At 52.2% G+C, this 15,637-nt stretch overlaps 1 protein-coding gene across 1 annotated transcript in view; it reads right to left on the minus strand.

Moving 5' to 3' along the window:
* The window catches only part of SYNM (synemin, intermediate filament protein), a 27,291-nt gene that overhangs the window by 9,772 nt on the left and 1,882 nt on the right, over positions 1-15,637 (minus strand). The window contains exon 3 of the mRNA XM_010845855.1: positions 8,580-8,704. Within this exon, the coding sequence (XP_010844157.1) occupies positions 8,580-8,704 (125 nt within the window). The remainder of the gene's footprint in view (positions 1-8,579; positions 8,705-15,637) is intronic.

Genomic DNA, 15,637 nt, shown 5'->3' on the forward strand with positions numbered 1-15,637 from the left:
CCAGTCCAGCTGTGCACAGGAGGGTTCGTCCGACGCCCTGGGCCGCGCTCAGAGCCCCGCGCTCCACACCCGGACAGCCAGGAAACCGGACACCAGCCCGCTAATCCCACACCCTCCCGACCAGGCGTGTTGGGTTCCCCAAACACAAATAGAAAATGCCGAGGTCCCTACAGGATAAAAAGGCACACGCTGAAGGGAAAGTCAGCCTGTGGGGGGTGCACCCAGGATGGCACCAGCAGGAAAGGCAGTGTCCTATAGCCAAGGGGCCACAGAGGGTGCCGAGAAGCCAAGTCCTATTTCAGCTCTTCCCTCCGCCTGCTCGGGAGGAAGCCTCGGGTACCACAGGGTGCTCTCACTGGCTGCCCACAGCAGGCAGAAAGGGCCTGCAGGGTGTCCTGGCCAGCAGAGAACAGATGACAGGTGGGCGGGGTGCTCAGGATAAAGACGCCCCTGCAGGAAAAACCCCTTCCTTCTCCTTCATAGGGCCATGGCTTTGTTCCTCTTTCAGGGAAAATCCAACTCATCACCAGACTTCTAGAGTGCAGGACCCTAAGTTGGGTACCGCGGTTCCTAGGAGGGGCACCAGACCTCAAGGGGTGATAGGGCCCTAACACTCCCACCCCCAAGGCCTTTGCCAGACCTAAGACGGGCACTCTAAGCAGGCTTCGACCCTGCCGTCTGTCTCACCAAGACCTGGCAATCCCACACTGGGCCGATGGTGCGTATCGTGGCCGACGGTGACCAGACAGGCAGAGACTGGGGCCTGGGCCCTCATCCCTGCAAGCCGCCTGGGCCTCCCTGCGGGGGTAGAGATGGCGCAGTCTCACACACACTGTCGATCGAACCCCGCAGACAGAGCCTCCAGACCACGCTAATGAAAGCACAGCCAACATCATTTGTGATTTTAGTCACAAGGCCCCAACGGGAAAGGAAACCCCCTGAGGACTCAGGCCCGTGGCGACACCCCTCCCGACAGCTGGCCCGACCGGCGGGTGTCACCTTGTCCCCCTGGCTGCCCAGCACGGGCCTCACAAGCGGGGCCGCTGGTGCTGAACCCACGCCTCTGTGAAGCCCCCCAGACACGCGGCGCCCCGCCTCCGTGAAGCCCCCCAGACACGCGGCGCCCCGCCTCCCTGAAGCCCCCCAGACACGCGGCGCCCCGCCTCCCTGAAGCCCCCCAGACACGCGGCGCCCCGCCTCCAGTGCTGCCCACAGAACTACAGCAGAGGCAGACCCAAAACCTCGGGGCGAGGCCACGAAGGGTCGGTCCCCTCAAAAGCTTTCAAAGGAACAGTTTTTAAGGAATAGACTTGTACAGCTTTAAGAAATAGGTCAAGCATTCTCCGGTTATTTTGGGAGCAGAGGAATAAAGCTGCTCAGAGCCACCGTGCTGCTGAGAGATGCCAACCGCCTGAATCATGGGCTATTACTGAGCGTTTCATAAGGCCCTCAGGTTGGCAGCCTCGAGGGGCAGGAAAACAAGCAAACGTGTGCGGGAAAACCAGGTCGGCGGCCTCCTTGAGGCCGCTGAGCCAGGCCCGCGGGTGGAAGCAGCACTGATGCGGGGCCCGGCACTGACAGACCCCCGCGGGGGCTGACCCTGGGCCCCGGCTGGGCGGCCGAACCTGCAGACAGCCCAGGGCACGCACGCTGTTGGCCGCCCTGTGCGCCCACCAGGCAGGGAGAAGAGTCCGGGAGGCAGAAGCTGTTTCCAGAAGCAGCCTTGGGGGGAGCCTGCCTGATCCTGGTGGAGAGATGGTTCCCCAGGCGCTTCCTGACAAAACACACGTGGTGGGGGTGGGGGGAGGGGAGCGGCTGGGAGAAGGCTTCCCTGCGCCCCCAGCTCCAAAGAGCCTAGGGGACCGCCTGCCACTCTAGATGGGAACTGGGGACCGGAGGGTAAGGGAGGAGAGGGGGGCGGAAGTCCTTCTGTAGGACCGGCATCGCCATCGGAGTTGGAAAGGTCTGCCCCTGGCACAGGCGGGTCAAAGACTACAGGCAGGCAGTGGTGCCAGGCGCCTCTGGTCATTGCCTCTGCGATCGGGATGAACGCACACGTGGAAAGTCTGTCAAATCCAGAGACAGGGAAAAAAAAAAAGCGGACGCAAAAAACAAGATTAGGAATAAAGCAGAGAAGAGAAAGCACAGGGCGTGGTGAGCAGAGAAACTTCCAGAATCAGGTTGCCTGGATTCAAACCCTGCCACTTCCTAGTCCTGTGACTCCGGCAAGCTGCTCAACCCTCTGTGGCTCAGTTTCTGCATTTCTGAAACAGGGAGCGTTGTCTGTGGTGCTAATTAACAGGGAACAGGTTTATGGTGTTAATTAATAAAGTGACTAGAAAGTTCTCGCAACAATGGCTGTCACAGAATACATGCTCAGTAAAGGTCAGCCATGGTTATTACCCACATCATTTTCTACTGGTCTCAGAAAACTGATTTTTCATTAATGAAAATAATTCAAGAAGGGAAGAGATTCTGGATTACCTAAAGTCATGGTTAACTGAGGGGTAATTCATTTACACAGTGATGTGGGGCTAACGACCAGCTGCATCTGTTGATCCTTGATCCTAATTGTCTATCCTTAAAACTACAAGATTTTATTAACTTCAGATTTTTCACCTAATAGGCAGATAAGTCTCAGCATTACACATTTTTATAAGTTTTCCCAAAGCGGGATTCAACTTTTAAAATAACAAAATGTATTTCTCCAAGAACTTGAGAGTTTTCAAGAAATGTTTTCCTTTGAACAAATACATAAAAAGGTATAGGTGCTCTTAAAAATAATGGAGCAACCAGAAACATCATTAAAATGATAAAATTACCAACATTAGGCGCTATCTGTATTGGATATTCTCAGTTAAAACCCACCGCATCTGCCCACTGCGATCAGATAAAGGGGGTTCTGTATGTACATCCTCCCCCAACACAGACACATCAACACAAAGACCCTAAAGGACTTTGCCATGAACTCCCCAGACAGGAAATCTTTGCACTATACTTCAGTATCTGGCCAGGCAAGACTAGCTTTTGTGTTTGAGAAATCCTTTGGCCCTGCTCTCCATTTTTCCAGGGGAAACTTAGAACTGTTATACTCTCCACTCCCAAAACATAAAACACAAAGCCTCTTTGTAAATTCTAATGGAGATTTCATCATCTGTACCCCAGATCAGAAATCCAAGAGGGGCCCCTGCTTACCCTCAGTTTTGTCCTTTCTGGACTCAGCTTACTCTGGGTAGTTCTGCATTTTTTGTTTCAATTTTGACTATGTTCGCCACCCCCCCCACACACAAACACAACATGTTTTCTTACAGCCTACTCCTAATGATGGGGTTCTGTCCTCTTTTGGTGCAGGGGGTGGGGAGGGGGGATTCTCTATTTTTCAACTGTGTTTCTACAAATTCTCAATCTGTAGCTTATAGGCCTGATCTTTATGTCAGCAGCAAGGGGCTCAGGACATGGTGGGTTCTGAATACCGTCGTATTCCTATCCCCCTTTCCCTATCCTTCAAGGCCCAACTCAAATCCCACAAACCTTGAAAAGCTCTCAGGCTACCTTGGCCTGAAGCTCACCATTCCCTCTCTGAACCATCGGTACCAGATCCTATCACCAGCGGGAACCCGTGTGGAGTATTTTCTTGGAACGTGCGTTCTATTATTTTAACATCTTCTTTGACTTTTCACTGAAGCACACGCCTCCCTCTTCCCGTGACACCCCCTCACCTCCCCCTCTTCTGCGTACGATGTTCAAACCTCTGCCATCCTCCAAGACCCAGATCAACGTCACCTCCCTCGAGAAACCTCCCTGATTCTCACAACTCCCTTCTGACTCCAGAAGCCCTGCACCTGGGGACGCGTCTTATGTCCCGCGGTGTAGGTAGGAGGCTACCTCTGTCCACGTGGCCTTATCCTCAGCACCCGGCCGCACCCTTCTGACCCCCACTGAGCAGGCATCATATCCTGCATGTGGACTGTCTCCAGAGCAGCCTGAGTGCACAGCCCCAGCTCACAGAACACAGCTTCACCGGCAAGGTTCTTACCCACCCATCACACGTGCTCCTCCATGGACAGCCCCTAAAACCAAGCTGCCCAAATGCTTGGCCTTGCTACAGACACGTTAGCTTAGTCCTCAGGTCCTTGCTTTGGCTGCCCCCTCGGCCCGAAAGGCCCTTTCCTCATGGTCTCTTCCTGGCTGCCCTCCCTGCAAGACTCAGAACTGCCTCTTCCAGGAAGCCCGCTCTGCATGCTCCACGAGCCCCTCGCTAGGTCTGCCCGTTCTTTGTCCTGTCCTCCAGCCTGCTGGGTGACAGGCTCAGAGCTTTCTGGATGCCCCGGGGGGCTCTGCAGACAGCGATGTGGGCACAGGTCACCTGGGATCCTGTGATGGAACTTTGATCAGGGCGGGCGCAGGACGTCCCAGAAGCCTGAGGTGCCGAGTGACATCAACTCTGTGGGGCTGCAGGCCTGTGTGAGCAGGGCCCCGGAACAGCGCTTCTCTGCCCTGGGTGCACCTGGCAACCACCCCTGCAGCTGAAGCTCGACCATGCTCGGGCCCACCCGGCGCCAGGTAACGGGAACATCGAGGACTGGGCCCAGGAGCCGCCGCTTCATCAGCTTCTCTGGGTGAGGCCCTCATGCAGATGCAGCCGAGAACCAAGCCCTTGCCTGTTTCTGAGCATCTCCCCACTGTCACTCAGCCTCTTGTAAACAAACATTCCCCCTTCAGGAAAACCTCGAGTGATGGTAGACAAGCATCTCCAGGCAGACCGGCACCAGGCAGACGAGAGCGAGCGCAGCCGTGCCCACCTGCCTCCTCCGCACCCCCTTCTCCCGGCAGCCTCAGCCTGGCCTGGGGCTCCTGCCCACCATCACCAGCCACATGGGGCAAAGGCTCGTTCTTGGTCCACCTACCAAGCCAGGCTCTCCCTGGACACTGACCGACCAACTTGGCTTTGGTGAAATCCTCCAGCCTTGGACTCTGAGGTTTACTTTGTTTTAATTTTAATATTTTATTAAATTACATATTTGTGTGTTAGCCACTCAGTCATGTCCGACTCTTTGCGACCCCATGGACTATTGGACTGTAGCCCGCGAGGCTCCTCTGTCCCTGGGACTCTCCAGGCAAGAATCCTGGAGTGGGTTGCCATTTCCTCCTCCAGAGGGTCTTCCCAACCCAGGGATCAAACCCAGGTCAGGTTTCAGGCAGATTCTTTTACCACTGAACCACCAGGAAGGCTATAAACTATAAGTTTATATATATTAATTATGCATTACACCATTCTGTTATTATCGTTTCTTCTTCATGGTGAAGGTTACTGGAAAGGGTCGGACACCTAGGTTTGGAAGGGTTCACAGCACTTGAGAGCTGGCCTCCACACAGCGCAGAGTCAGCTGCGCTGGGCTGCACTTCCAGCTTCCCGGAGACCAGCCCGCCCCTCCCGTGGGAAGCGTGTGGAGGGGTGACAGCTGACAAGCAGCGCCGGGGGGGAGTGGGGGGGGGGGCAGCCGCAGCAGGGAACAGTCCAGCCACGAGGGGGAGCAACGCTGGCTGCAGCAGTCACCCACCTCAGCCCCCTGGGGCGGTGAGCAGCCGGGCGGCGCGGGCCCCTGCACCATGGTCCCTGTCGCCCTCCAGGAGGCAGTGGAGGGAAGGTCAACCTCCCAGGGACGGTGAGTCAAGGTTCATAAAGACCAAATGGGCGCTTGTGAAGAGGAGTTTTCAGACCTGAGCTCAGAATTTGGGCAGGAGCACAAAGCACTGAGAGAATCACATGAGACACAAGGATTTATCTTCAGGACACTTAGCAGTGATGGGAAATGCCAGGCTCTGGGCTGCTACAAAGGAGCAGATCAGATTCAGCTGCCTGCATGCCCTCTAGGTCTGCAGGCGGCTCCGGTCTCAGTGCTGAGCCCTGGGGGCTGGCGGCAGTTCTAACCACAGGGCCGGGCTCCCCATCCCCACCAAGCTCACCTGGCCTTCAGAAAGGCACAGTGACTTAAGTCACCCACTTCCTGGGAAGGACGGATGCCTCCTACACTCCTAGGAGTTGGCCACGTTAGTCCCTAATGGGTGAGAAAAACAGATGCCCAGCCACAGACAGGAGTGAACTCTGTCCCTGCGGATATGAGTGAAAAAAGTTCAACCACCACCAAGAGAAAAGCTAAAAACACACTAAGCCTTGAGGAAAGCTGAGCTGGGAGGGTTGTGAACACCTCCCAGGAAGGGGAGGCCCTGACCTCTCAGGCAAGAGGCCCACCTGTACGCGCTGACTTCCCACAACAGGGAAGTGGGGATAGGACGCAAAACCCCGGAAAGATGAGGCGTAAAGTCAGAGTCTCTGGACTCCAACCCAGAAGACTTTTACAGGAAGGAAACAGGAAGATCCAATACACTCTGTAGAGAAAAGACTCCCTCAAAACCAGGCCTCGCCTAACACGGCACAGGTGTGGGTTTTCTAGGCAGCCCGGCGTCTGCCCTGGAAGGCTGGGCCTCCCACCCCGTCTCAGCCCGTGGGACTCGGAGAAGCCGACCCCTGCGAGCACTCTGTTCCCTGGGCTAAGGGCAGGCACGGGGCCCAGCAGAGCCAGAGGGGCCCCGGGAGTCCTGCTGGGAAAGGAGCCCCTCCTCTGCCCACGCGTCTGGGGGCTACAGGGACGAGAGCCTGCAGCCGCTGGGGGCCCTCCTGCCATGGCGGGGCAGAGCAAGGCAGGGGCCAGAGACACAGGGCCAGACCGCCAGCAGCGCTACCCAGGCACCGAACCCGCCGTGCCGAGCGGACAGCTTTATCAGTTCTGTGAGGAACAAGAGCCTCCTTTGACTTGAGCCAGTCTGAGAAGGGCTTCTGTCACTGGCAAGTGACAAAAATCCTAATTAATGCTTCCTTCCCCCAAACAAAGCCCAACAATTTTGATGTTTTCCTTCTTAGTAAAGTTTAGCTTATCTCATTCAGCATGTGTTTGAACAGCCTGCCGATCTGATTTTGCCGTCGCTCATCCCATGAGGTTTCCGGGGAGAACGTGGGGAGATGGACCTTGGCAAGCACAGACCAGCAAGTGTTGCCTCTGCCTTCCCCGGTGTCCTGACCCCCCACCAGCTTGGCCCCGGAACCATCCCTCAATCCAGGTGGAGGGTCCATGCCCCTGGGCAGGCCTGGCCTCTTAGTGGCCCCTGTGGGTCCAGCCCAGGGCCTGCCCGACAGCCTGCTCCCTCTTCACTGATGGTAACATGAGCCCTGGCCAAAGGCTGGTTGAGGCAGGTCTTCCAGAGAGTGAAGAATCAGTGAGGCTGGCCCCAGGCTCCAATGTGGATGCCCAGCTTACACTTGTAGGAAAGCTGCTTTTAGATGCACATCAAAGCAACCAGGTCGCTCTGATGTTCAGAGTGAGGGTAAGATCAGGAGACCCCACCGACAGCCCCCAGGGCATGCTGATCTGGGCTGGGCTCCATCGCCGCTGCGTGCCCCAGCCTAGGAAGGGCTTGGGGGTGGGCTTCAGTCCCCTCCTCCCTGCTCCAGGTCTAACTTGCCCATCTGCTGACGATGATGGCACTGACGACCAGGCCTCCTGGGATCAGCCACAGCCAAGGCTCCAAAGCTCACCCACACCCACTATTGATTCATGCTCACAGCAACCAGGAGTGAGGGGGCATCGAGTCCACTTTACACGGCTTGGTGGGTACGGCACAGGCCCCGCACCAGCCTGGATGCCTGCTTCTAGACCCTTCCCTCACGTGCAAAAGGGGTGCATGGTGTCCACCACCTGAAGGGTGACACAGGCAGTGAGCAGCCTCAAAGGACTTAGCACTGCGTCGGGCAGGCAGTAAGGGCTCAGTAACCAGTCATCTCACAAGTGGGGAGCCTGGGTCCCTAAAAGCCCTTCCGCTGTAAGCATCTGCGATCTGGGCCCTCCGATCCAGTCCTCATTGCTTAGGAAAGCTGCAAGCGGTGGGAGGTGCCACCTCGGCCAGAGATGGCTCATCCCTGGGGGCAGGAGGTGGGCACTCAGGGCAAGCACCACTCTGCGACCCACAGGTCACGCCAGGGACACAGGGCCATGGCCTCCGCCCCTCTGAGGGCTCCGTGACTGGTTCATCTGGGTCGATTGAATTCAAGTCAACATCTTCATAAACAAAGCCAGGCACCTGGAGCTCCCTGCTGATCTTTAGGCAGAGACGAGTTTCTTGAAGGATGAACCCCTGGAGACAGAGTCAGAGCCCCGGGGTTTGAAACAACAGCACGACAACTGGCAGATCGACTCAGACTTTCTGGGTCCGAGTCCTGGTCCTCTCCTTTCTGGGTCTGTAACTAACATGGTACCTAACCCCTAGGATCCAGGGAGCTGGCGTGTGTACAGCTCTTCACTGGTTCCCTAGACACGCAAAGGGCAGGCAAGGGGGCAAAAGTCAGCTACTCCCAGCACCAGGGGGTGCCCGCTCTGTGATCTGAGTGGGACCCTGCCCCCCTCCCCACTCTGGCCCTGGACACCTGGCTTGGCAACCCTGGGGGCTGCTCCCCGCTGTGACAAAGCCATCGCCTCTGCACGGAGCCTGCAGGGGCTGTAAAGTGCTCAGTGCAGCACCCTTACCTGTAGGTTGCCACCTCCAGGCTGAGGCCAGTCTTCACCTGCACGAGATCCTGGTAGTCCCGCAGCCGGTCGGCCATGGCCAAGGTGAGGGCTGCCTTCTCATCCTCCAGGTAGGCGATCTCTCTCTAAAGAGAACAGAAGTTTTGGGGATCAGGGGGCTGGAGCTCTGTGGCGTCCAACACAGAAAGAGATGAAAAATTTCCAGATTTATTAAAAACACAGTCATTGCAAGGATAATTTTTAAATACTGTATTTCTCCCACCTGGAAAATTTTTGTTTTTTTTTAATCACTTAAGGAATATGTGATTAGCACACAGAATTTTCTGTTCACACTTCCTAATAATAATGAAAACTTGTAAAGCATTTCTACACCTTAGACATCAGTCAGCATAAGTAAGTAAACACACTGACACTGGCGAAGTAAGATGCTATTCAAAATAAGCCAAGACTAGAAAGCAAGGATTTTACTATATTTAAAACAGAAGTCACTCAGATCTGAAACAGAATTTCCCCCACACTCACAATTTCCCCAGTTATATAAGCTGATACAGACTTCTTTGCTTCACCTAGACAAGCTACTTTAAAATCATCTGGGAGAAAAGTTACATTAATGAGACAAGAAAACATTCAGGGCATAAATGTCAAAAGTCAGACCTGGATATAAACCTTTATGACTGTTCTCATAGCACAGTTCTCATATGGTTAATAAGAGCTCCCGGGCATGTGTTCACATTGTTCCCACAGCAGTTCCGCTCCCGCAGGGTTAACTGCATCTGTCCATGTCCCGCCGGCTGGGAGACACCGCAGGGCGCTGCCTGCTGCCTCCTGCACGCCCCACTCCCCTGCCTCCCCCCATCCCCACCCCCGTCTCTAGAAAAATGTCCTTTACATACGAGTCATACAACACACAACTGGTGAACCGGATTTAAAATGAAATGACCAAGAGAATATTACCTTCCTCAAAATGTATCAGTTTAAATCGACAATATATTTTAATAAACACAATGGTTTCATTTATACCATTTCCCAATTCTGCACTACTCTGCATTAACAGTTTTACATAACATTTTATAGTTATGCTGGGGAATAATTAGCTGAACAAATACTTAGAACTTTGAGTAAGTCCACATACTTTAACTTCTGGTTTGCAATTATTTCTGTATACAATTAACTAAAAAGCTTACATTCTTAGACAATTGTCTTTGTGGAATTTAAAAACTGTAAGACTATTGGGAGAAGGAAATCTATTTTCATTTATCACATAATCCCTCCATCAAAGGCACCTGGCAACAGGCTGACCGTCCAAAATCAATAGTGTCTACGAAACTAAGGAGTGAATGCAACTAAGGTCTCACACTGGATTTACCACCTAAAAAGAAGCATGATCAGCATGTAAATAATTCTGCTTCTCACAGCAGTTCTATACATCTAAACTAATAATTGCTCTTATGTTCTTTTTGTCTACATAAAGTATTTTAAAAACAAAAACTGAAGCTACTTCGCTTTGAAAGCGAAGAAGTAATTTTAAAGCAAAGCAGTAAATTTAAGAAGTGCTAGGTAGTATCTGAGGGTGGATAAGTGTAAACACCCTCCAAAACGGGCATTATAAAGAGGTTCATCAAAGCAGACCATTGGCCAGTCTTCAGTGACAGCTACCAGAATTTGGTCACGCATGACATTCACATATTCTGTAGTTAAGTCTCAGTGTTAAAACCCCATGTTCCCCCATTTTACAGGAAGTATAAACTCAGGTACAAGGTTACAGTATGAAATGTTTTGTAAACATATGAATCCTTCCTACTAGAGAAAATTCTACCTAAATATTAGAATTTGATGACACATAGTAATGTCTTTGCTGCTGCTGCTGCTGCTGCTGCTGCTAAGTCGCTTCAGTCGTGTCCGACTCTGTGCAACCCCATAGACGGCAGCCCACCAGGCTCCCCCGTCCCTGGGATTCTCCAGGCAAGAACACTGGAGTGGGTTGCCATTTCCTTCTCCAATACATGAAAGTGAAAAATGAAAGTGAAGTCGCTCAGTCGTGTCTGACTCTAGCGACCCCATGGACTGCAGCCTACCAGGCTCCTCCGCCCATGGGATTTTCCAGGCAAAGTACTGGAGTGGGGTGCCATTGCCTTCTCCGATGTCTTTGCAGAGAAGTTCATATTGCTAAAATGCTTAGGAAAAGAACCAGACATATTCAGTTCTCTAACCACAAACCTCCTAGCAAGTTAAGATCTCCCAGCCATGCCAAGGAGGTAGCGTGAAGATTTTTCTCCCTCCCAGGGGCCCAGAACAGGTCTGTACCCCACAAAATAGAAGAAAAATCAAACTGTGTTCAAGTTACAATAAGAGCAGTTCCAACCACATCCCCATGTGAGTCAAGTCTTTCTAAACTGTCAAAGGAAAACTCATTGACTTTTGGAAGCAGGAACATAAGAATTACTGGCTCCCAGCAGTCTCCACAGGAATTGTAACCCATCCTGCTGGTTGAATAAAGCGTCAGACTTGGCCTCCAGTTCTCCAGAAGTTTTCAGACCCTGGGCCAGGCCAAGGCACTTGAGCCTGACACACAGCAGCGAATTCTAACCCAGGCAGAGCAGTTTTGCCGAGTGACACAAGAGCTGGGAAAAAGGTCACCTTTTCAGTTGCTATTTTAGAGCACTTCTGGGTGCCTCACAACGGATGACGAAATGCAAGCTACACAAGGGAAAGCATGCTGCGCTCAGCGTCCAGAGAATTCCCTTTCTCTTCACCCAACGTGAGCGGCTCCTAGCTAAGCACATCACCCAGACACAAGAGGAAGAGCGTGCAAAAGTCACCTTGAATGCCGGAGCTCGAGGGAATTTAATACTATGATAACCTCATTTAGATGCAAAAACTAAGTGTTAATAACAATGCATTGACTGGATGCTAAGTATTTGCAGCTCTGACCCAGGCCATTCTGAACTCCAGGCTCATCATTTTATGTTATAAGAGCAGGTGGCTATCTCGGAGGCATTTCAAACCCAACTCTGCTCTCCCACCCAAGCCCGCCTTCCTGCACCAGCCCCGTTCCTCCAGCTCCTCTGGCCCCAAGCCCTGGAGAGGACCTGATTTCTCCCTCTCTCCCACCATATCCAATCCATCTGCAAAGCCTTGGGCTTCAACTTCAGGGTGAAGCCTGACCTCTGCCCTTCGCTGCTGCCCATGGCCCAGTCGTCCAGCACCTCCTGTCTTGATGGCAAGGTCTCTGAAAGAGATCACCCTGCTCCCACCTGTGTGGTTGGAACTGCACTTAACTTACAGTCTGATTTTCCTCCTCTTATTTTGCGGGATGCAGAACTGTTCTGGGAGGGAGAGAATTTTTGTGTTACCTCTTTGGCATGGCTCGGAGATCTTGACCTGCTTAGCAGATTTGCAGTTAGAGCACTGAATGTGTCTGATATTTTTTTTCTAAGCATTTTAACAATAATTAAATTTCTCTGCTACAGTCCACGGGATCACAAAGAGTTGGACACAACCGATGCGACTTAGCACGCACAAACTTCTTTGCTAAGAAGTCATGTGCAACACAGCAGCCAAGGAGACTCCCTGAAGACACAGGTCACCACTCCTCTCTGCACAGAGCCCTCCAGCGGCTTCCCACACGCTCAGAGCAGAAGCTCAGGGCCTGCGGTGGCCCCCTTCTCCTCCCCCACGTGCCCTGGTCACACCCGCCCCTGAACACGGCACTGCTTCCACCTCCAGACCTGTGAGGTCAAGGACTTGTCCGTTGGGTCTGTTATGTTCCCTGCTGTACCCCCGGGCCTTTAGAGGCCAGCTTGGCACACTACGTGCTCAATGTGGGCTAGTTTCATCACCCTAGCTCACAGATGGGGAAACGGAGTCTCAAACATGGCAGAGCCAGAAATGAGACCCAAGCGGGGCAGCTAAACTGACTCCATTACAATCAAAAGAAAGTTCTGTCATTCACACCTCAGTGGTTGTGTAAGCTGTCCAGGGCCAGCCTCGAGGCTAAAAGCACACTTTCACAAGCCAAAATCTCTGTGTTTGTGGGTAAGGCTGGTGTAAATCACAAACGTCTTCCAGTTTTTGCCTGAAGTCCCTTCCTGCAGACTGGAAGGCAGGGTTCAAGTCATCTGTGCTCAGTCGCTCAGTTGTAACCAACTCTTTGTGGCCCCATGAACTGTAGCCCGCCAGGCTCCCCTGTCCATGGAATTTTCCAGGCAAGAATACTGGAGTGGGTTGCCATTTCCTTCTCTAGGGGATGTTCTCAACCCAGGGATCAAACCCACATATCTTACATTTCCTGCATTGGCAGGCAGATTCTTTACCACCACACCACCTGGGAAACTTCAAGAAATCTGAACCATACAAAAATGCTGGGGACTTGGATGTCCGTTCATCAAACTTCTCTGGCAAATCTGAGGCAAGGGGCCTACCAGACAGGCCTAAGGCATGTAGGCCATCTGGGAAGGCCCACTTTTCCCAGAGAGGCCTGGTGAGCAGCTTTCCCCCTCAAGCTGCAGACGCAGCCCAGAGCCTGGATACTGTGTGAGGGTTCCTACCTCCAAATAGGGGTTTCCATTAAACCATACGGGAAACAGAAGAAAATAAATGAATGACTTAACTCTAAAACTATTCTGACAGCAGCCAGCTGGAAGGGTCTGAAAGCATTTTGGAATTTTAGATTAACGGGCACCTCTGTGCTAGTCCTTAGGAAGAACAGGGATCATCACTGTCTGAAAGCAAAATGAACACTGATTTAAAGTCCATTTTAACAGAACAGACAGAAGAGAGGGAATAAACTAACTGGGTTTACTAACTGGGTGATCTATGGGCCTCAGTTTCATCATCTGCAAGGTGGGGCAAATACTGGTACCCACTTCCTAAGACTGGCATGAGGACTGAGAGTGAATACCCATGTGATGGGCTTCGTACCTGTGGTACCCGGCTTCACTTCAGTTCAGTCGCTCAGTCGTGTCCGACTCTTTGCGACCCCATGAATTGCAGCACGCCAGGCCTCCCTGTCCATCACCAACTTCCAGAGTTCACCCAAACCCACGTCCATCGAGTTGGTGATGCCATCCAGCCATCTCATCCTCTGGCGTCCCCTTCTCCTCCTGCCCCCAATCCCTCCCAGCATCAGAGTCTTTTCCTATTAGTCAACTCTTTGCATGAGGTAGCCAAAGTACTGGAGTTTCAGCTTTAGCATCATTCAGCTAATTCTTAGTAATGAAACTTTTATTACAGTAAATTAGTTAAATCAGGTCTTATATTTTCAGTCTCCCCAGGGTAGCTTCTTTAGAATTTGAAAACATCAGGAGCTTGGGGTTAAATCATCAATACTCACTCTTAAACAAAATTTCTAGCATTTCTACATTCCTTAAAAATAAAACACTAATGCTTGGTGTTGAGAGTCTTTTGGAATGCAACTTGAAATATGGTTGCTTTAAGCTAACTGATGAAAGATTCAGGGTATGGATAAGGAAATACACGGTACGATAAAGCCTGCAAGTCCTTATCAACATTTTCCTTCCTCTTTATTTACTTTTAGTGGAATGAAGCAAATTCCAGTAAGAGAGGTACTACCAGACAGGAGGGTGGGGTCCTGGTTCTGGGTCAGGTGTGACCCCAGGGAAGGGCCCTGGAGTCCCAGTGTCAAAGAAGGTAATCTGAACTGCATGTCAAGTGCCCACCTCTACTGGAATCAGAGGAACTCTGCTTCTGTTTCATATCTGGGGGCAAACTTAAAGAGTTAACAGGGAGCAAAAGGGTTCTGCTGCTAAAAGGAACACTGAAACCAGAGCTTCCAGGTCCAAAATGAGCCCAGTGGGCTATGACTGCCAATGAATGGTGAGGACTGAGCCCACCGAACACGCCTCAAAGAAGGCTTTTCCAAAGCTGCTTGCACAGCAGGGACCCTTGACGTGTAGCAGGGGTTCCCTACAAAGGGGTTCAGTAGGCAGGGAGCCTGGCAGACACTTCCCTTTGGTTAAAAGCTCTGTGAAAGCCTATGTTAAAGATACTTTCTAGCTTTCACTCAACACAGAACATAGGGCCCTCTGGAACTGGTGTCCCTGGCCACCGTCACTGGAAAGGGAAGCGCTGTAGTGCAGAGTAAGTTCTGGAAACCAGCACACATTTTGCTAGTGCCTCCTCACCCTAGCTACAACCCTGGCAGGAGGCTTTTGCAAATCATGAGGCAAAGGCCTAAAAACCCACAATTCAAAAGACTAAGTTCCAAACAACTGGGTACTGTTTCACTTCATGATTTGCCATCCAGACTCCAGCTCTTTGACAAGGGAAGCCCCAGGGCAGTGCTAAGGACCAGGGGCAATCAACAGATACCTGCTGATTAATTGTACCTATGACGTCACCACAGGCCCCTATGCCACAACTGCTTCCTTTACTTCCGTTTTTAAAAAGGTACAAAATCACTCCAACACAAATTGTTAACTTGAAGCTATAAACAGTTTCCTTTCAGATACTTCTGAATTTGTGTGGATGACACACAAATTGTATGGATGTGGTCTTAAACTGTCATCCTAAGAACTAATGACAGTTAGTAGGATTGGGAGGAGAAGGCAATGGCACCCCACTCCAGTACTCTTGCCTGGAAAATCCCATGGACGGAGGAGCCTGGTAGGCTGCAGTCCATGGGGTCGCTAAGAGTCGGACGCGGCCGAGCGACTTCACTTTCACTTTTCACTTTCATGCATTGGAGAAGGAAATGGCAACCCACTCTCCAGTGTTCTTGCCTGGAGAATCCCAGGGACAGGGAGCCTGGTGGGCTGCCGTCTATAGGATCGCACAGAGTCGGACACGACTGAAGTGACTTAGCAGCAGTAGCAGTCCTTGAAGTACAGGAAATAGCAAAGAGAACCTGGAGCCTAGGGAGTCATTAGCCAGGATGCACCCAGGCCAGCCGAGGGCTACAGAAACTGACAAGCGGAGCAGGACCCCGCCCCTGGGCACGAAGAGCCATGGCACCGCACTCTACATCCAGCGGGTGATCTTGAGGCCGCGCCGCGGAGTCGGGCGGTCCCTTCGGCGCCGGGGTCCCCAGGGGCACCCCC

Source organism: Bison bison, unplaced genomic scaffold (genome assembly GCF_000754665.1).
Source record: "Bison bison bison isolate TAMUID 2011002044 unplaced genomic scaffold, Bison_UMD1.0 scf7180017864224, whole genome shotgun sequence".
NCBI classification, from domain to species: Eukaryota; Metazoa; Chordata; class Mammalia; order Artiodactyla; family Bovidae; genus Bison; species Bison bison.